The 22,186-nt window shown below is 35.6% G+C and overlaps 1 protein-coding gene across 2 annotated transcripts in view; it reads right to left on the bottom strand.

Moving 5' to 3' along the window:
* NEGR1 (neuronal growth regulator 1) overlaps positions 1–22,186 on the bottom strand; it is an 856,892-nt gene that overhangs the window by 343,920 nt on the left and 490,786 nt on the right. For both annotated transcript variants that reach the window (XM_025871911.2, XM_073896528.1), the window contains exon 3: positions 2,919–3,044. In XM_025871911.2, the coding sequence (XP_025727696.1) occupies positions 2,919–3,044 (126 nt within the window). The remainder of the gene's footprint in view (positions 1–2,918; positions 3,045–22,186) is intronic.

The raw sequence follows: 22,186 nt of genomic DNA, 5'->3' as shown, positions 1-22,186 counted from the left end.
TATTACAGGATATTTACTGTAAGTCATGGACTCTGTTCAAAGCTCTATACTATTCCATTTAATACTCATAACAATTCTATAAAATGGGGACAGTTAGTATCACTATTTTATATTTAAAATATTTAAAGAAGTTAACAGTTTTGTCGAAGATCTTACAGTTTGTAAGATGAAGATCTGGGTCTCACATCCAATTCTGACTATGTAAATTTCATGATCTTAATCACTGAACTACAGTGGAACCACCTAATGCCTAAGAAATTACTGGTAGGAATAAAGGGAATCATACACCTTATAGTATGAATTTTGAGAAAACCTTGAAAATTTTCTAAGTATATAAGAAATTAGTCATAGTTTAGGTAAAACAGTAGTATCTCTTGTAAATAAAGATGTATGAAACTATCTAAATCTCTCATGATAGAACAATTGCCTCCTTATATTTTGCATGATATAAATATTTTTTACTACTAATTCTATAATCACCCTCTGTATGCACAACAGGGCCCAGGTCCTATTCCAGGATTGCTGTAGAATGACACTCCAGTCAGTTCAGGCAATGTTTGTGGTATGCTTGAACCCACAACCTAATTTTTTTTGGGGATTAGGGAGAAGCTCTGTGGGGTATCATCCTGTGACCAGACATTTTTTAATTGGTTTTAAAACTGATATAGACCATGAATGAATAAGCAAGAATTCACAAAAGTACTGGTTAAAAAAAAATCTAAACAAATCACACATGTACAAAAACTAGCCATTATTTCTAATAATGACAGGGAGTGTATCTGGATCTGTTTTTAACACTGTCCACTGTTCATATGGTGACCACTCTTTTGAGACACATTTTCTTTTGTGATACAGCAAAAGATGAGAGTATGCAAAATGTTGATATTTTTTAGGTAAAATATAGGCAGATCAATGAAGTTTATAATTTGGCTTTCAAATATAAACATGTAAGTTGAAGAAATTTAATAGAATTATCAGACATGTTACTTAAAGCAGGAACTCCACAGTGCTATGCATCTTAATACAGATCACTAACAAATTATAATTTGAAATTATTGGAAGCATTTATAAATATATCAGCCATGTCTAGCTATTCATTGGATAACAGTTAATATTTATGCTAATTTTACTCATTTGCTCTGTATGGCAGGATCACAAAAATAAATCCATGCACAGTTTAACTTATAAACCCAATCTGACTTCTTTCAGCTTCATGATGTTATCCATTATCATTATTCTAATAACTTCACTAGCCAACATTCACGCTATTTAATTAAACCAAAATGTATCCAAGCACTTAAAAGAATATGCATAATAACAAGCACTGCAAAGCAGGAGAGTTCAGTCCAAAATATTAATCTTAAATTATATGAAGATGGAGATTATGTGCTACATTCTCACAAAAATTATATTGCCATATCAGATTTAAATCCCTGGAAAGATGATTAAGAATCAGCCATACATTTGCATGCATATCACCTTATACTTTTTCAAAGCACACTTATGGTTATTATCTTTTTTGAGTCTCACAATAGCTAGGGATTTTTATTATTTGATTTTTGGAAAGTAGACAACGAGGTGAGGGTAACTGAGGCGATGAGATTTGCAGGAGGATTGGCTGAACGGATGTATAAGGACCTTAAGATAAAAGCTGGTGTATCCTAACTGCTAGCCCTTGTCTCACTTATACCCCATGGAGAGTCCTGCCACTAATTCAGGGCTTGTATACCAGTTTTATGATCCTGTAGCTGCTCTAAGGAGTGGAGTATTGGCAGTCAAGAGCACATTCATGCTTCGGAAATATTATAGGGGCCATAATGCATATTATATAAGTGTATACTGCCATTATATTGACTTTTTCCTCACATTAATGGTAATACTTAGCATGTGATGTAAGTCTCATTAGACCTCCTGCATAAATGAGGAAACTGAAAGACACTTAAGGGTAAGTGATACTAAAGAAAGCATTAGCAGATAAAAAGGATGTGACAATTGTACTCTTTCTACACCTACATAAAGGGTGCCTTTCTGATTTCTTTAAAAGCAATTTCATCACACTAGCCTTGTTAGAGCTGTGTCCACCAAAACTATAAAACAAATAAAATCAAATTTCACTTACTGGAAACATGGTGGGATTCTATTCATTAAAAGTACCACTGTTACTTCCCGGGTACAACTCAAAGCTAGATAGTTCAAATATTTAAACCTGACGCAAATTGGTGATTCTGTGAAGAGTGGCTGTGAAAAGTCTTATTTTGATGATGATTATCCCCAACTTCCTAAATTGATTTAATCTCTTTAAGAGCATGTGCACTGTAGCAGAAGCACCAGAAACCCTTAAAAATGTTATATCCCTTAATTTCACCTAGCTATGTGATCTTGTACAAGTTACTTAAAGTCTTGGGTTTTTAGGTCCCTCATCAGTTAAAATTTAATGCTAACTGCCAAATCCTTGATTCTGAACTGCATTTTGAAGTTAGACCTAGCAACCTCATAATTTGTATAATTTCCTTCTCCCTTGATTACTTTAGCAGTTCATGCTGGCCTATTAACATGTGAATGACGATTGAATAAAAGCCTTACACATTTAAATGAAGATATTTCTCTTGTGATATTTCCATTTGAGTTTTTTGTCTATTGATTTGTGATTATCCAGTATACTAAAATGAAAATAACCTTGACTAAGAATCAAGAGACACAGATTCTATTCTGGGCTCTGACAGAAACTGTTCATTTATTTAATTTTTGTAAACTACAGTGCATTGAGATATAAAGATTAACTATAAAAATATGCATCCCACTTACCTCATGAAAAAGATGTAAAAAATATAAGTAGACTCTTAGGTTCTGAACAAGAGAGGTTACAGGAAAATATTGAACACCACAGCACAAACAACACTGATATATTTCTTCTTTACCTGATGGGGAGATGTGCCGCCAAGAAATGGAAGGCTCTGGTTTCCCAGTGGCCAAGCAAGTAAGGGTGACATTGGTTCCTTCATTGATGGTCATATCACTTGAGATGTCATATATCTTCGGAGGAACTGAAATGACAAAACATGCAGTGGTCAGAAAAATACATAAAAAAATTCTGTTGAACTACATTTGATCAACTCCATGATATTATACAATAAGACTGTGGTGGTGAAATGTACCTATGGCTCATGGTCACCATGCAAGAGATTTCTCCAGATCCTCAGGACTCTCCTAGAGTTTTCTGTTCATTGGTTGGTTTTATTTTTCTCTAATTTTTAGATATTAAATACTTCAAGATAAATGGAATGTTTAATAACCAAAAAATCTGAATATTACATAAATTAAAATTTTATTGTGCATGCTTGTGTTAAGTCAACTAGAATGTTGTCACTCTGTCTGTTCCATCTATATATCTTCACTATAATGATGGTTTTCTTGTGGAGATGATTTAAGAAAAATGGAAATCTGGAAGAAACTTAAAATAGAAAATTTATGCCTACATGCTGTTTTAAGAGCAAGTGAGGTCAAATGTGTAGGATTAGGAGGTACGATTTCAGGGTTACAAGGGCATTGGCAGCCTCAGTTTTCTATTTGCCAGATAATAGGGCTAGACCTTCTAACTATTTATATTTGAAGGGACTCATTTCCTAAGGGCTTGAAAGGTGTCTTCATTAAGAATTTTCTTGTCAGTGATGGCTGGAAACATCTGGGGAAAACCGATCTCTTCACTCTGGGATTTCTTAGAAACTTTGTTATGCTTACTGTAAATCTCCAAGAGTGAAGGGGAAAAGTTTATATGGTATTTGTCTGTGTTTTTTTTTTTTCTGATGTATTAGAATATGGAAGGTTTTATTCAAGAGCATTTGATAAAACTAGTGACCATGGAATGTACTTTGGGAATGCTGGATAGGAAAATCTCTAAGTGAACTTCTAATTAAAATGCCCATATTCCCTCAAATATCAAATGGTCTCACTTCATCCTCAAATGGCATGGATATGAAACCTGGGTTCTCTACTCGCTGTGTCATCCAGGGCAATGTATGTATGCATCTCAGTCTCAGTGTCTTCATCTGAAAGCTGGAGACAATTTTGGTACCAACTCCATACAGCTGCTGTGACGATTAAATAAACCAGGATATTTTAAAGAACTTAGGAAAGTCCCTGGCATCAGTGTTAGCTATTATTATTAGCTGCCTTAAAATGCATATATGGTTTTTGAATTTAATTTTACTACTGCCCTTTTCCCATGCTTTCATCACTTCATCAGTTTGTTAGTGTATAAGACTGGCCTGTGCCTTAAGTTTTAGTTTACTCTATACAAATTGTAGTATGTTGAAGTTCCCAGGTTGAAACTAATAAATGGTAATTAGATATCATGATAATTTTTAGAGAAATATACCTTTTTCCAGAATTCTTTTAATTGTTCCATTCTTAGGCTTCCTGTATGCAAGAGATATGCATTCACAGTTATTTTTAAAAAGGTAATTATAATTTTTACAAGGATAAATTAAATTATCTATACTTTGAATATTATCTTTGAATTTGTTGCAAATCTTTGTGACAAAAAACCCTAAAATGATTTGATTGTAAATATAAAGTATTTGATTATATGCAACTGTTGCTAGGATTGAAAAAAAAGCTTATTTCTAAGTAATATACCATTGTAAGTGTTTCTAAATGACATTCTCTAATTGGCATTTAAAACATATTATCATTAAACCCTTCAGCGAGCTGTTCCCAGGCAAATAAAATAAAATAAAATAAAATAAAATAAAACCATTCCAAATAGAAGACTTTTTTAACTTAACTGAAACAGAACAGAAATAAAGACATTACGATATCCTATGAGGAAAGTAAAGTGTGCATGACTCATTGGTGAATAGGAAAGTTAATAACAATCAACTTACCTTAAACAAAACTATAATCTGGATATGTGGATGTGGGTACAGGTTTGAAATAGTGAACTATGAAATACATGTGTACATATATACATATACGTAATTACATACATACCAATGGCCACTATTTAAAAAAAAGTTATATAGTACTTTCCTTCTTCATACAGAAGACAGTACCCAGAGGTCAGTCTAATTTACATATTCCAAACATATAACTAATTCAACCTTAGATAGTGGTATGTATACTTAAGAAAAAGGATGGAGTGCCATAGGACCATGAATTCTATCTTCTATATTATTTTGTCAATTCCACCTGATCTTAAAAATAGTTTAGTTTCATCTTTACATGTCTATTTATATTTAAAGTGGTAAACACGAGTGGTAAACTAATATTAAGCACAATATTTGGCTTCACAGAGAAAGAACCAAATCCCTTAGCAATAAACTTAGATTTGACGTTTAACTTCGGGAAAATGTGCAGTGGGGGAAGAGTGTCGAATTCCAGGTGTGACATGTCATCTCAGTGATGGCAATTGCCTCCCGGGGGCTCATAATTCAGGATATACTACAGGGAACAAACATCTGGAAGGAGGATGTTAGTAAAGGAAAGTCCCTCTGGCAAGGCTCCTCTCCCCAGAATGCATCACCTGTTGGCAGCAGATGCTGTGTGTAAAGAGAACCAGTGAAATCCTTCACATGCATTGTAGCTTGTGGAGGCAAAAATAGGTGTTGGTTTGCTGACTATTCAAAGCCATTTCATATTCAGTTCAAGACTGCAAACTTTTACTGAGTATTATGGAGGGAATAATTCTGGGCTCACAGGAAAGGCAAAAATTTTCAAGGCATAACCCTTGCCCTCAAGGAACTTAAAATTAAAAGAGGGAGGCAAATAGTAAGTGACTGAGAGAAGACAAATATTTTCCATTTCCATTTTATATGAGTAACACACGTCTAATAGGTATGCCTTCTGGGTTCGAATTAGCAAACATTAGTTTTATGTAAGTTTCTTTTAAAGTGAACCATGTAGGATAGTTTATGTGCAAAATTATTCACTGTGGTACTATTTATAATAGAGAAAAACTATGAATAACCTCAATGTAGGACAACAGAAATAGAGGCATTGTTAGCTCTGAATCCAGAATAAGGTATGGTACTGGAAAAGGACTTGGTATGATCTGAGGGAGCATCAGACTCAGAGAAAATAGAAGAGAAAAAAGATGCTTCTACTCTGGGTGACATAAGCAGGGAAGAATGGTAATGTCTCAGGCATCTCAAGCCCATCTGGTTCTAGTAGCTCTTCCCACGTTATGGTTTGTGTATATATCATGCATGCACACAGGTCGGAGGACTCTGTTGAACTCTGAATGACAAAACAGTATGTCTTATGGTATTTCCAATACTCTATGCATAGAAAAACAGCAATGAGGGGAGCTAAAATATCTTACTATTCTAGGTGTATGTTCCTTTTTCATACACCTTATATTAAACTTCCTCACACTCCTCTCATGTAGAAATTGAGTTTAAAATTAGTTTGAAAAGGAGCAAATGTGTTCAATCAATTGCACAATTTTTAAGTCACTAAATAAGTACAGATTTTAGTACCATTTTGAATTGCTGTGTACATATTTAAGTATTTATGACCTAGAGCAGAATAATAAAGGAATAAATTATTCATCAAAATGTAAACTTAATTCATAGGAAGTATTTATTATAACATTATCATCACTGTTGTCATATCATAACACCATAAGTAAAAACAGTGAGCGTGGGGGCACATGGGTGGTGCAGTTGATTAAGCCTCAGACTCTTGGTATTTTGCTCAGGTTGTGATCTCAGGGTCGGGAGATTTAGGCCCATGTCAGGCTCTGTACTTAGCCCAAAGTCTGCTTAAGACTCTTTCCCTTTGCCTCCACTCCCCCTGGACATGCTCTCTCTTTCTCTCTCTCTCTCTTCTTTCTCTCTCAAATTAAAAAATAAATCTTTTTTAAAAACCAATGAAGAGGGGCGCCTGGGTGGCTCAGTTGGTTAAGCGACTGCCTTCGGCTCGGGTCATGATCCTGGAGTCCCCGGATCGAGTCCCGCATCCGGCTCCCTGCTCAGCGGGGAGTCCACTTCTCCCTGTGACCCTCCCCCCTCTCGTGTTCTCTCTCTCATTCTCTCTCCCTCTCTCAAATAAATAAATAAAATCTTCAAAAAAAATGAAGGGTGGAAGTTCTAGATTTCATTACAAATCACAGAATATCTCTCTCCTAATGGGACTCTAATTGGGGATATACGTGACTTTACAACGGCATTCATAATTAATTGTTCTATATGACCCGTTAGAGAGATTGAAGACCACTGGAAACCTTCTAAACAACAGAGGCTGAAACAGGATTTAAGGGTTGTGTTGGGGTTAAGTGCTTTTTAAATTCCCATATATATTTAAAAGAATCACTCTTGGATCGTCAAATTGATAATCTGCTTTACCTTTAATTATGTGCGGACCTCAAATTCAACTACTACCTAGTATCCTGTTCTCAGCACCTATTCAGTGGATGCCAAGGTGAGGGGTTGATGCATATTTGGATGTATCTCTAGATTTCAATTCATTAAAGGTAATTTAAATTTCTTGTTAGTTTCACTTCCACTAAAAATTGTGCAGTTTGACTTGCCCCAACTGCCTTCTCTCATTTCAGCCATCTATCACAGCGTCCGTAGTCAGGGTATGGAGCAGCATCAGTAAGAAAAATCAGAGAATGTATATCCAAACCAAATACTAATGATTTCCTCTTTCATTTTTTTTTTTATTTAAGTTCTAGCTAGTTGACATAGAGTTCAATATTTGTTTCAGGGGTCGAATTCAGTGGTTCATCATTTACACACAACATCCAGTGCTCATCATCACAAGTGCCCTCCTTAACACCCATCATTCATCTATCCCATCCCCCACCCACCCCATCAACCCTCAGCTTGTTCTCTATAGTTAAGAGTCTCTCATGATTTGTTTCTCTCTCTCTCTCTCTCTTTTTTTCCCTCCCTCCTGTATGTTCATCCATTTTCTTTCTTAAATTACACATATAAGTGAAATAAGTCAGTTAGAGAAATACTAATGATTTTACACAACCAACCATTTGGGATTATTCCCCACCATTTGCATCATGATGTGCAACTGAGTTTGTGAATGGCTTCATATGTTTTTTGTTTTGTTTTTAATGTGTACATATATTTTACCTACATAAATAAAATAAGTTTTTGCTTGTTTACTTAATGAACAACCTTCACAGATGTCACTTAAATTTCTTCTAAGACTCCATCTTGTAGTCTGGAACATAACCAACAAAAATTTGAGAAGTCAACATAAGGGTGACTAATCTGTACATCATGGGAATCAGGTGAGCACAGTGTTTTATTATATTAAATGTCTGTGCAGATGATTTCCAGAAATAATAAATACAATAGAGTTCACACCTATCGTAAGTTCCATGACATGTGAGGCCAGGTCACACATAACACTGAAAACCCTTGGAGGATATATTTGATGGTTATCTTAACTGTAAGTGCAAGACACTATTTGGATCTGGAAAGTTGCATTGGTTCACTGGAATCCATTAAATGCACCATGGAGTTCTTAAGTTGTAAGAATCCATGAAAGACAACAGCACATACAAATCCAGGTGGAAGACTTCTTTAGAATGCCAGGGCTAAAAGTGGCTGAAGTGTGTATTTAATCTGGCCCCAAACAATCACAGATCATTGAAAGAAACAGCAATTCAGTATTTATCATAATCATGGTATTCTGGGCACTGCAAAAACCACTTGCTTCCTTAGGGTGTAAAAATCACAGCAGTGTTTCATAGGCAAGTGAACTCTCTCTTTCATTCTCTGTTTAGTGTTACTAAAATCACTTAAAGGTTTTCATGGATCTAGTTGAATTATGTACGCAGTCACTAGATGGGTTCTTCAAATGTGTTCACTAGGCCAATGTGGAATAAAAATATACCTTATCTCATCCCTTTGGAGTCCTACTGGACTCACCTTTCTCCACAGTGCCTTCCTCCACCCCCAAAATTTACTACAAAGAAGAAATGCTGAAATATGGTTAAAATTTCATCTTAAAGCCTTGTGTCACTGATGGCTTTGATCATCTTAATGCAAGAGAGATTTCTTTTTTTTAAGATTTTATTTATTTATTTATTTATTTATTTATTTATTTATTTATTTATTTATGAAAGACAGAAAGAGAGAGAGAGAGGCAGAGGGAGAAGCAGGCTCCCAAGGAGCAGGGAGCCCGACGCGGCACTCGATCCCAGGACCCTGGGATCATGACCTGAGCCGAAGGCAGACGCTCAACCATCTGAGCCACCCAGGCGTCCTGCAAGAGAGTTTTTTTTAGGTATCTGTCTTTTTGAGATAATAGCTTGCACATATAACCGTCTGTATCACCTCACTCCTCCTTTTGTAGCTTCTTTGGTATAGCATCTTTTAAATCTGACAGTGTCATTGATATTTACTTCTTTGTTTATTGCCTCTTCTCCTTATGGAACATAAGTAAAGACCTTGGGTAGGAACCTAGTTTCCTTTCCTCAACAGCCTATCACCAACACCTAGAAAAGGGCTTGAAACATGGAATATATTCCACAAATATTTTTTATTGTTTTTTTTAACAGCTGAGCTAATATTTCTTTGACTTTGTAATGAAGATTTCCCATAGAATTTCATACCACTGCAAGGATGATATAATACAAGTGCAGAGAATATAGTGAAAATGTAATTATAGTGTCAAGGGTCCTCTGTGACTTTTTTCAAGGATTTTCCAATTTCGGAGATTCAATATTCTTTTTGACTCATTTAAAAAGCACATTATTTTTCTATTTCACTGCCTACCATCATTTTTGCCATGCAAACTCAGAGAAATAATTGGACAATAATCATATACATATATATTCAACAGAATAGGTTGTCACATCTTACACAGTACTGTATGTGTTGGTTAGAGTATTTTTTTTTTACTTAAAAAGGTATGTAAATTTGGGGCCAAAAGGATTTGACTCTAAGAGTATGTACATATTATTTCTGCTTCTTTTTTTCTCTCTCCACAGACTTGGAGTCTAGGTTAGTTCGAATACACTGTATCTCTGAAGATTTTCCAAACTGCTTGAGTCAACAAGCTAGACGTAACTATAAATCTTTGGAGAATTGGCTTTTTTTTGCATCCCCATAACTGGTAATGGCTGGCAGCATCAAAAGAACAGTCTTCCTTTCCCTAGGCTGGCACTTCCCTTTTCAGTCTTGGCCAGCCCCCAGAAAGTGAAAGCAGATCTACGTTACATAACAAACCTCCTGGAAAAGGTGCTGTTCTCAAACTGAGAGAAGAAATTGTTTCATGATTTTTTTTTTTTTTTTTTTTTTTTTTTTTTGCTTTGCTGGTGGGTGCCTGATGGTTTCCTGGCTTGCATCTAACTAGCAACATTGTTTTCTCCAGCTCATAGACTATAACTGACTTTTTATAGTTTATGACATTTCAGAGATTTCTATGGCTTCTCTTCATCCCATCACTCAGATAGTGATAGGAGGAAAAAATAACCCAAGTGTGACTTGTAAATGCAAACTTGCCAGATTTGTGAATACCTAGGGATGGAATATGCCAGTACTACTTTTGGGGGCAAAGAACATGTTTGAGCAAAAAAAAAATATGTATCTTTCAGACTTTGGTTCAATCTTTGACTCATGTTGGTTAACTTAGTGTTTTTCCTTTTCTAGAAAATCCACGTACAAGTTTTTCTTAATTAACCTTGTCCTTCAGGAGGTTAGCTATATAAAATGGCAAAACAGGTGGTAACTTATTTTAAGCCATCCATCCATCCATCCATCCACCCATTTAACAAACATTTATTGAGCCCCGACTACATTAGGGAGACTAATCTTAAAGTCTATGTCTAAAGAGTGAAAGACCAAACACTCTTAATTATAATATGGAGTCATAAATCCTACAAAGTGGATTTTGCAATATAAGTTGTTTTGGGAACACAGAGTAGTAAATCTAACTCTGCCTATGGAGTCAGATTAGAGGGGATACTGACATTAGAAAAGGCTTCATCAAACAGATGGAATTTGAGAGGACTTTGAGGGTTAAAAACAGCAGTTTTTTTAACTTCATACAGCTTATTCATCAGGATAATCTGATGAGTGTTTTATAATCTTGGAGTGGTGGGAGGGCTGATTCAGGCGACCCTAGACTAAAAAGTGTAGCGTGTAGCTTTATAGTTTTATAGCTTTATGGGATGACAAAAAGACCTCTCCACAAACTACTCCCTCCTATTTATTTAGAGGTTCCATTGTAATTATAGAGGCCTTCCTTCGTATCCTCAGAGCAGTTATCTGCTCTCAAGGGCTTAATACTAAAATGTAACTACCCCTAGAAGAGATGATGCCTTAATAGCTTGCATATATTTTCACACTTCCTGAGAGCAGCACAGTGGGTATAGGGAGGGCTCCATACTGAAGATTAGAAAGATGCTATGGATAACTTTTTCCCAGTTGTAATTTTCTCTTGGGAAAACCCAGAATTGGTTCTGCATAGCAGTTAGCAAGACAATCAGCAATGGAGAGAAGAAAATAAACCTCCGAGGGGAACAAACCTCACAGGACATGGAGTTATCGAAAAAAATCAAGGTGGAAATCGCTTCCTCTCTTCCTCTTCTCTCCATCTAACTTTGATTACCTAATACATGGGCTGTGCATCGGGGGGAGGAAAGAAAGAAGCAAGTAATCTCTAAATTTTAAGACAGATTTTCTCGGGCACCTGGGTGGCTCAGTTGATTAAGCGACTGCCTTCGGCTCAGGTCATGATCCTGGAGTCCTGGGATCGAGTCCCACATCGGGCTCCCTGCTCGGCAGGGAGTCTGCTTCTCCCTCTGACCCTCTTCCCTCTCGTGCTCTCTATCTCTCATTTTCTCTCTCTCAAATAAACAAATAAAATCTTTAAAAAAAAAAGGACAGATTTTCTCATTGAAGAAAGGTATATTTGCTAAATAGATTTTCCATGGCAAAAGAAATACATAATTCTTACATGTATATAGGTTATATAAGATGGCTTAGCATACATGAGGGTTAAATGTGATAAAAGAATACAGGGCACTGATTTAGAAAGGATAAGTTCTGGTAGCTTAACATTTATTTAATGATTTTTAAATTTTTGGTTGATGGCAACTTTCCCACCTGCTATGTAAACATTTTGAAGGCAAAAAATACAGCATTGTTATACAAGAGTTTCAATATTTTGGACTGTAAAGATTTTTATTTTTGCTTCATTTTGGCTAGAGGATCAATAGCTGGCCTCTATACATGAGTGTTTATACACCGGAGTTCAAATCCCTGCTGTACCTCAGGCTAGCTTCAGCTTCACTTACTTGGATGGTTCAAAGATATAAAATACTGCTTAAAATCAGGACTGTAATAGCAGCTACCCCCTCAGGCAGCGGCAGCAGGAAAGCGAGAGCACACTTACAGCCGAGCTGTACATAACAGGGTATCCACAATGCCTACTTCACTCAGCCTTCTCCCTAGTAGAGAACAGTTACAAAATACACGGGAAGAACATTACAACTGAAATTCCTTAAAGCACACAAATATAGGTGTCCATACCTAGAGAGGCAGAATTCTTAAGGAAGCAATTCTATACCTTTAAATCTGCAGTGATGATAACATTTTATTAAGAATTAATAATGAGCTTTTTCTTGGAAACGATTTGGCAGTATACTTTAAGAACTTAAAAAAATTCCAACCCAGCTAGCTAATGACATCTCTTCCAGGAATTTTCTCAAGGAAAGTAGGCAACTTCTTCCAGTATCATCACTATTCCCATAAACCTGGTGGCCAGCTCCACTGGTCTGTTTGAAAATGTGCCAGCAAATGCCCTCTGGAATGGGCTGGGTGAACTTTTCTTGCCTCATCCTTGGCGCTGAATTATTCTCCACATAAACCAGAGAAAACAGCCCAGCTGTGCCATACTAGAACCCAGCTGCCTTCTTAGCAAATATTTCCCATAGCTAAAAGCTTGCTTTAGTGTTTTTGAAACGCAAGGAAGTCCAATGTCTACCCTCGGTCTCATAGAGCTATAATGTAACACCTGCCTCCTGATTTCACAAGATAAGCCTGTTCCGGTTCAGTATGAGTTTTCCTTGTTAGGCTGAGGTTTAATAAATATGTTTTAGCAAATTTTTATATGTAAACGCTGCTATGCTGTTTTTTGTACTTGCAGAGGAGCTGTGTCATTTCAGTGCAATCAGAAAAATAATGCCTTCTCTGATGTACTCTACTGTCTTTGTTCCTTGAATATAATATTTTTCCCTAATTATGAAGGTAGTACACATCTATTGGAAAGAATGTAGAAAATATATAAGGGTGAGGGGGAGAAAAACTTAAATCACCTATAAGGTTGAAACATCTAAAATTGTCCTTTGGTGGTTACAACCAAATGGCTGCCAATGCTTTCATGTCACTCAGTGTAATATAATCTCACCATTTTGAGAAAATCACTACTAATAGTTTCATAAATTTCATTTAAGCCTTTTTATGCATATATTTATGCATAGATCCCAGAGATTTCCACACAGTCCAAAAAGTTCACCAAGGAATGGTGTTAAGCCTTGGCAGAAAACAGTGCCCCATTCTCTAAGTCATACATCCTCTAGAAACTGAGCTAGAAGGTGGCTGGAGAAGGATTCAAAAATGGACATTGTGGTTCTCTTCCCTTTCTTATTGGAAACATGTCTAACGAAAGGATACCTACAGCAAAGGTTAATATTTGTTGGACAATTACTATGTGTAATGAACTGAGAATTTAATGACTTTTTTGTTGTTGACAGGTGTGGGGTCTATAATGGGACATATAATATATATTATATATATATATAACATATATATAACTCCATTATATAACTATAATGGAGTTCTACACGTCCATTCCCCAATTTCTTCTTCCAGCCACTCACCTGCTATTTTGTTAGTTAGCTTATATGGCAGTTTTAAAACAGGACCCCCAATTCTTCACCATTTCTTCCATCATGAGTGAGGTCTTAGTAGTGCCTTCACTATAATTTGAGTAGGTTCCTGGCCATCTCAAATAACAGAGTTGGGTAGAAGTAATGCTGTGTGACTTCCAAGACTGGATCGTAAAGTACCATTTGTCTTTTGCCCGTTGTCTAAGAACACTCACTCTTGGAGGTCTGAGTTGCCATATAATTAGGCTGACCACCCGCGAGCCGCCATGGTGGAGAGAACACATGGACCCCACATGGAGAAGTTTTGAGACAACAGAAACAAAAACACCCCTAGGAAACACCCTAACTCTTCTAGGCTCTTAACTCTTCCAGTCATCCCAGTAAGACTCCAAATATTGTGTCCAAATCATAGTATCGTGAGTAAAATATATAAATGCAGTTGTTTAAAATCACTAAGTTCAGGTATGGTTTGAAAAAAAAAGAAAGTTGGAAGACTTACACTATCTGATTTCAAGGTTTACTATTTATTATAACAGTACAACAAAGACAGTGTGGTGTTACATCAAGACAGACAGTGGAACAAAATGGAGACTCCAAAGATAGATGAGGAAACTTCCTGTGAGGATCAAACCCCTGATGACTTTTACTAAAAACTAAGATATCTGAAACATGAGTGAGTAATGTAGATCAAGAGAAAACGTGCACCTTTACACTGTGACTGATAGGGCCTGGTGGGAGCACCAGTCTGAAGAGGGCAGTGATCTCTGATAATTTCCATTTAGAAAATGAAAGTCCAGGTTTGCCACATCTTTAGATATGAATTTTTCCTTTTTTTTTGACCATATGCACACATTAAAATATCTGTAAATTTCTTCTGGCATCAACCCAAATTGCTCCATTATGGGAATTAGAAACATTTGACACTTATTGGAGACACTTGGTCATTACATGTTGGAAAATTGTCATGATATAGAAATCTACATGGCCTATGAAAGTAAACAGTACCATGGAGTTACATACTTACAACATCCTGACCATATGCTGCAAGCCCTGTGTGGTCTGGATTCAGTCATGGAGTCATAATCTTGCCATTTCTGCCTTACATCCTGGCAAGCCCTGAGCCTATTCATTTGCCTTGGAGGGCCCAAAGGAATCTATTTTCACATGACACTGCTTAGTTTCTCATAAAAACTGTACATTATCATACGAATGTGCAGTCGCTCACCTGTCATGGAATAACCATGATTAGATCTGCAGGGTGACTATAGTCTTGCCTCAGGAAAAATTCTGAGAATAGGTTTTATTTAGAAATGTAAAAAATAAAATCATGACTCTCATTAATATTCTGCTTCCACCAAAATAGTTTTCATCTATCTATTTTTTAAAAATTATCATGTTTCTTTAACCACTCTTCTCTATGATAATGCTTTATTTATGCTTTTAAAGTACAACAACCAAGTGTTATTATGCAACTATATACCAGGAGATCCTCAGCACAGTCCTATGGTTACATGTACAGATTTTTTTCTAAAATTGGGTTAAAAGGTAATTTGCCATGTTGCTCGCCCCTGGATCATTAGTCACAGTGGCCTAAGTGCATTCTCTTATAATTCAATATCAAAGAAATTGCTTTTATGGCATTAACTATATTATATTCAAAATTGTATAAATTATTGAAATACTATGCCTACTGCCAAGATATAAGACAGTTCACATGGAAAAAGTTGCATTTTAAATCATTCATTGGAAAAAAAGTCATTCTCTTGCCAGAAATTGTTTTATACTGGGGCTAGCTTCTGGGACTTACATTTAAATATGAATCACAAAAACTCTGGAAATTCCAGATACTCATAATTTTCTTGGCATTCAATAAAAGGTTTGTCTCTTTAATTCATTGATTTCCATCAAGTGTATTCAATATTACAAATTGTCTTGTATCTAGGTGTTAAGTCTATTGAGCATCTGTAAGGAAAGTATCCATAGGTAATTCTTTGTAAAGTCATGATAAAGAGAGAGTATCCATATAAAAATACTGAAATTTGGTGACTTTCTTTCATTTACTGTTTTTGAATATAATATAAAACCTATATAATTAATGAGTTATATATCTTATATATACCTATGCATATATAAAATTATATATGCATGAATATACACATGTATGTATATTGTTATATAGTTGGCATATATTATACTGGATATATCTGTTTATGTGTGTATGTATCCTGTAACCTCATTATATGCTTTTGTTAATGCCAGAATATGATAATAAAGGAGCAAATGTAATTATAGGAAGGCTAACCTCAAAAGGTCTTTCTATACAGATTTATATATTATTCATTTGGTTAGAAGATATTTATTTTTCACTTGCTATGCACCAGGGACTATGATAGGTGCTAGTGATTTAAAATTTAATAAAACAGAATTGCTGCTTTCCAGTAGCTTATATATTATGGGAAGAAACAAACAGAGGTAAATTAAAAATATAACTATATAAAGTTATAGGAGAGATGTACATAAAATATGTAAATCCAAACATAACTCACCCAACCCAGATGGAGATGGAAGGGTAGTGATGAAGATACAAAGACAATTTTTAGAATAATACACTGTAACTATCCAGAGAAGTGAATTCCAAGTTGAATGACACATGTATGAAGGCACAGAGCAGGGAAACATCATGGTCCATTTGTAGACCATCATCATGGTTGCAATAGTTGATTGAACTACTTGGCTGGTCACAACTGAAGTTATACCCTTTATTTGCTTTCAAACCATGAACAAATTTCTTTTATTTCTTACATATTTCTGGAAAAGTAATATGAATTCAGGAACTATTTTCTATTGATCCCTGAGTACTGTATAGGATCATACTTGGACATCGTAAGTGCTCAGAAAATGCTGAATAAGAATGTTTCAACTATTCTAAATGTTTCTTATTTGGAGAGTTAGCCTTTAACACATTCATTAAAAAGTTATTCTCCCTCATATTAATTACTACATTCTGAGGAACAGAAATATTTTACCACTTCTCCTTTGTGAATTAAAGGACACTGTGCACAAACTACTCCCTGGGGTATTAAGTAAAAAAAAAAAAAAAAAATTGGTTTATTTTAGCTTCTCCAAGGCACTAGGTGTGTCATATATTTTCATATCCCAGTTGAAAAGTATCATGCATTTTTATTTTGGCTTCCTAGATAATAACCTATTATATTTTTAAGAGTTTAAAAATGCAGTTAAGACTGAAAAGTACATTCCCTTGGGCATGAGTGTTCAGAACTACCTCTCTATCTACTAAACTTTCTTGTTTTGAACACTCCAGTCTTATCACTTGGCAAATCCTCCAAAAATAAGCCAAATCCTCTCTTCTTTCTGAAAAATGGAAAACTCAAATAATCTACTCAAAGAACAGTAGTTCTTTCATTCTATAGTTTTGCCTATACCTATCATAAATATTTTTTTTTCCACAGATACTACTATACTGGGAGGTAGAAAGTATATCTAAATTTTTGTTTTGAGGGTTGAGAGAAATGAAGAGCAAGATTAGCCATCTCAAAATAACCAAGTTTACCTTTTGGGTAGGTTAACTAACTTCATAATTCTATGAACATATTGAGTGTGTGTGCTTATATATATTTCAGGAGTCATTTGGTGGTTGTTAATGATAGTTTAAGCAATAAAATGGAGAAGTGTGGACAAGGAGATCACACAGTCAGGAAGAATCCTATCTGGTTAAGCCACTACAACTAATATTCATGGGTAGATTCATGTCAGTATGATGGGGGGAATATTAGAGGAGTACCATAGGAACCTGTGTTTGGCCCCTTCCTTTCCTCAATTTTAATCAATTTGGATAAAACTCTTGGAAGTATATTTATTGATAAAACTGTATCAAGGGTCATGTGTTCAGTTATAGTCTCTACAATTTTAAGAGTGAAACACTGGCGTGTTATTTCACAATTATAGGTCAGTCAGAAAAGTAAAGTGCCCAGACACAGTACCATGTAAAGACACAACTTAAGGAACGAAAAATGATTATAGAAAGATAAGAAATGTAAGGAAATTCAATTTTGTGATTGATCCGTGATTTTTTCTACTTTGTTCCAGTACACAGGAAAATGGTAGATTTCAGTTCATTATAATGAAGTATGTACCAAACAAAAAGTGTCCTCATACTGAAAAAGATTATTTTATAAAAATGCAAGCTCCCTGTCATCAGAAGAGTTTCAGAGAATGTGGAAGAACAATAGAATCAGAGAAAGGATTACTACATTGAGTGGGTGCTTGGGTCAGATAGACTCTTGGGATTTTTCTTTTTTTTACATTTTTTTAATTTTATTATGTTATGTTAATCAACAGATATGTTCTTTGACTCTTTGCTGTACTGTGTACCGATGAAGAAACAAATCCAAGTAAAACACACCATGGACACATTAAAGGGCCTGGATCAATGGCAATTTACTGTTTCCTTTCTGTGCTTAAAACGCAATAGGTCTGAGTAAGCTCTTGTTGGATTCTTGTCATGGAAAGAACATTTGATTAATATCTTTGTAGGGGAAAAAAGAGACTATTCTGTGCTCTCTGAAAACTCCATTGGCGAATTTTATATATTCCTTTGCCAAAATAATATGACTATTACATCAAGCGTTTAAACTGAAGCACATTTTTTGAGTTTGTGTGCATTACAGCATAGTGATGCATCCAGATCAGTGAGTTAGTGTAAACACATGGAAATATGTTTCTCAGTTGATGAGTAACAGAAGAGCCTTCTCATCCTGTTTCAACAAACACCTAAACCCACACACTTTCTGCCCTGGTTTCTCCTTTCTTTCAACATTTATCTCTGAATTGCTTTTAATCTCCAGAGATGGGATGCCCACCTGCCTTTCAAACATATTGCAAAAACAGCAGCGACTATGGTTGGTTTTTGCCAGTCACTTATTTTATTGAAGAAAACATGTACCAAATGACAGCAGAGTCACCAGCTGATGAGAGGATTTATTATGTATATAACATTGTGCTTTTTGGTAGGAAGTCAGCAGCATTGTGCTAAGATTTTAATATCAAACTGCTTCTATCAGGCTGAGAGTGGTAACACTCAAATGGTACCTTAAATGACTGAGTCTTGTGCTTGCTACTGCATGATACTTTGTAGAAAGGGGAATTAAACAAAATTTATAGGAGGAAAAAAAAGTTTTGTAGCAGGGAAATATAATATGTTCCTTTGTGGGTATAGTAAGTCTGCTAATTGATCACCAAATTGATTTCCTCTTCTTGGCACATGACTAGATTTTGTTTCCCAGTATCCCCTGCTGTTACTCATGGCTGAGTTTTAAACAATAGAATGTGAGCAGAAGTGATGTGTGATACTTCCAGACTTGGCCCACAAAAACTTCCCATTGATGATCCTCCATGTTATTTTCCCCTACACAGCTATGCATGGGGCCTTCGGAAGTGAAAATCATATACTGAAGATGACATAAATACAACACGAGAACTGGGGGCGCCTGGGTGGCTCAGTTGTTAAGCATCTGCCTTTGGCTCAGGTCATGATCCCGGGGTCCTGGGATCGAGCCCCGCATCGGGCTCCCTGCTCCGCAGGAAGCCTGCTTCTCCCTCTCCCTCTCCCACTCCCCCTGCTTGTGTTCCCTCTCTCTCTGTCTTTGTCTCTCTCTGTCAAATAAATAAATAAAATCTTTAAAAAAAATAAATAAATAAAAACAAAACAAAACAAAATAAAAACACAGAGAACTGGTCTCTAGATAATGTAGACTGCCTATAATGAACAACTGACTTGGATGCTCTTTGGCAAGAAATAAATAATGTGCCCAGTTTTTTAAAGAGATCTACCAATATTTAAGGAATTAATCCCTATGTTTTGTAACTTTATGTATTTTTATAACAAAAGAAGATTAAAGAAAGAAAATGTAAGGAAATAATTGCTATTATATAACCTATTCCTGAAAATAATAACATCACTAATTCGTTTTATTCTATTCTATTTTTTAAAGATTTGTTTATTTGTTGGAGAAAGAGAGAGAGAGAGTGCATGTGCATGCGAGCAGGGAGAGGGACAGAGGGAGAGGAAAAGAATCTCAACCAGACTCTCAGATGAATGCAGAGCCCAATGCAGGGTTCAATCTTATGACCCTGAGATCACGACCTGGGCCAAAATCAAGAGTCAGACGCTCAACCAACTGAACCAACCAGGAACCCCAAAACATCACCAATTAATTTTATGAAACTGATATAATGTGATATTAAACATGGACAAGAACTATACAAGAAAAGCAATTTCACTTATGAACACAGAAAAAATATAATATTAACCCATCAAGTGAAATATACATATATAATGCATTACTCCTGGACTGGGGATTTTGTTCAACAATAACCTAACTTAATATGTCACAGAAAGAGACTGAAGAAGTACATATTATGATCTTGTCAATAGATACAGAGAAAACGTTATATAAAAAGAAACATTATAACAAAACAGTTGCAATCCTGAAATAGAAAGTTTCTTTCATACTGTGACTAAAAGGATCTACAAAGAATTCACAATGATCATTGTCTTTCATTATAAAGTGTTAGACATATTTCCTTAAAACTGAAACAAAGTAAGTAAGCCCACTTTCACTGCTTCTATTTTACATTGTACTGGAATTCTTAAGAAGTTCAATAAGATTAGGAAATAAGTTAGAAGTATTAGTATTGGAAAGAAAGGTCCAAAAAAGCCATTGATCATATATAATATAATTGTCTTTGTAGAATATTCAAGAGAAGTAGCATACTCCTGAATTTGATGAAATTGATAAGAATTTATCTAGACTACAAAACACGTGTTAATTCTTCCCAAAGTAAATCTATACATTTGATAAAATTACATTAACATTTCCATTTTTATTCACAGAATTCTACAAGATTAGTTCAGTATTAATACTGAATGGTAAAGGACAAAGAGTAGCCAGAACAACCTTGAGTAAGAAAAATAAAGAGAGGAACTTATCCTACCATACTCTCTCCTTCTCCCTCTGACCCTTCCCCCACTCGCATGGGCGCTCTCTGGTGCTCTCTAAAAAATAAATAAATAAGTAAATCTTTAAAAAAATGGAGGGGCGCCTGGGTGGCTCAGTCAGTTAAGCGTCTGCCTCCAGCTCAGGTCATGATCCCAGGGTCCTGGGATGGAGCCCTGCATCAGGCTCCCTGCTCAGCCGAGGAGTCTGTTTCTCCCACTCCCTCTCCCTCTGCCCTTGCTCCTGGGCTGTCTCTCTCTCTCTCTCTCTCTCTCTCTCTCTCACTCTCTCAAATAAATAAATAAAATCTTTAAAAAATGGATAAAGAATATAAATAAGAAATTCATAAAAGAGGTAACTTTAATGGCCACTTTGACTAATAGAACCTCATTAGTAGTTATGAAAGTTTAAGTTAAAACAGCATAAGTTCAAATTCATAATATTGGTAAAATTTTAAAAATTAAATACTACCAAGGTGATAAGGATATCTATAAATGAAATAGCATACAATGATGAAAATAGTATAAATCTGCAAACAATTTTGAAACAGCTAATAAAACTGAAGATGCATATATATATATCTGTACAATTTCATTTCTAAGTATTTACATATCTTAGAGCCTTATTGCTTTAAAGTGTGGTTCTCCATCACCTGGAAGCTTGTTACAAATGCGGATTCTCAGGTGTGCCCAGGTGTACTAAATCAAAAGCTGCAATTTAATGAGTTCTCTAGGTAACTCACATGCATATTAATGTTTGAGAAGCACTGGCCTAGACAAGAGCAGTGGTTCTCAAGACTGGATGCACATTAGGAAAACCTGGGATTTTTTTTTTTAAGATTTTATTTATTTATTTATTTATTTATTTATTTATTTATTTATTTATTTGAGAGAGAGAGAGAGAGAGAGAGAGAGGGCTCACATGAGCATTGGGGGGAAAAGCAGGTGGAGAGGGAAAAGCAGGCTCCGCCCTTAGCAGGGAGCCTGATGTGGGGCTTGATCCCAGGACCTGGGGATCATGATGTGAGCTGAAGGTAGACGCTTAACTGACTGAGTCATCCAGCCATCCCAAGATGTTCTTAATATATGCCAATGCCCTACTCCAGACAAACTGAATTGCCATTTATATATAGTACTCAAAAACTTTCCAGATGATTTCATCAGGTTTACATGGTTGAGAACCTCTGTGCTAGAGAAAATCTCACATATGCACAAGGAAATCTATCAAAGATAATACAGTTTGAAAAAAGCAAAAATCTGGATAAATCCTAAAAGTCCATGTATTTTATAAACTGTTAGGTTATAAAAGTGCT

Source organism: Callorhinus ursinus, unplaced genomic scaffold (assembly GCF_003265705.2).
Source record: "Callorhinus ursinus isolate GAN/ISIS: 27379988/994484 unplaced genomic scaffold, GSC_fseal_2.0 scaffold9, whole genome shotgun sequence".
Taxonomy (NCBI): Eukaryota; Metazoa; Chordata; class Mammalia; order Carnivora; family Otariidae; genus Callorhinus; species Callorhinus ursinus.
Note: the sequence above shows the minus strand (reverse complement) of the source record. Positions and strands in the feature narration are given on the sequence as shown.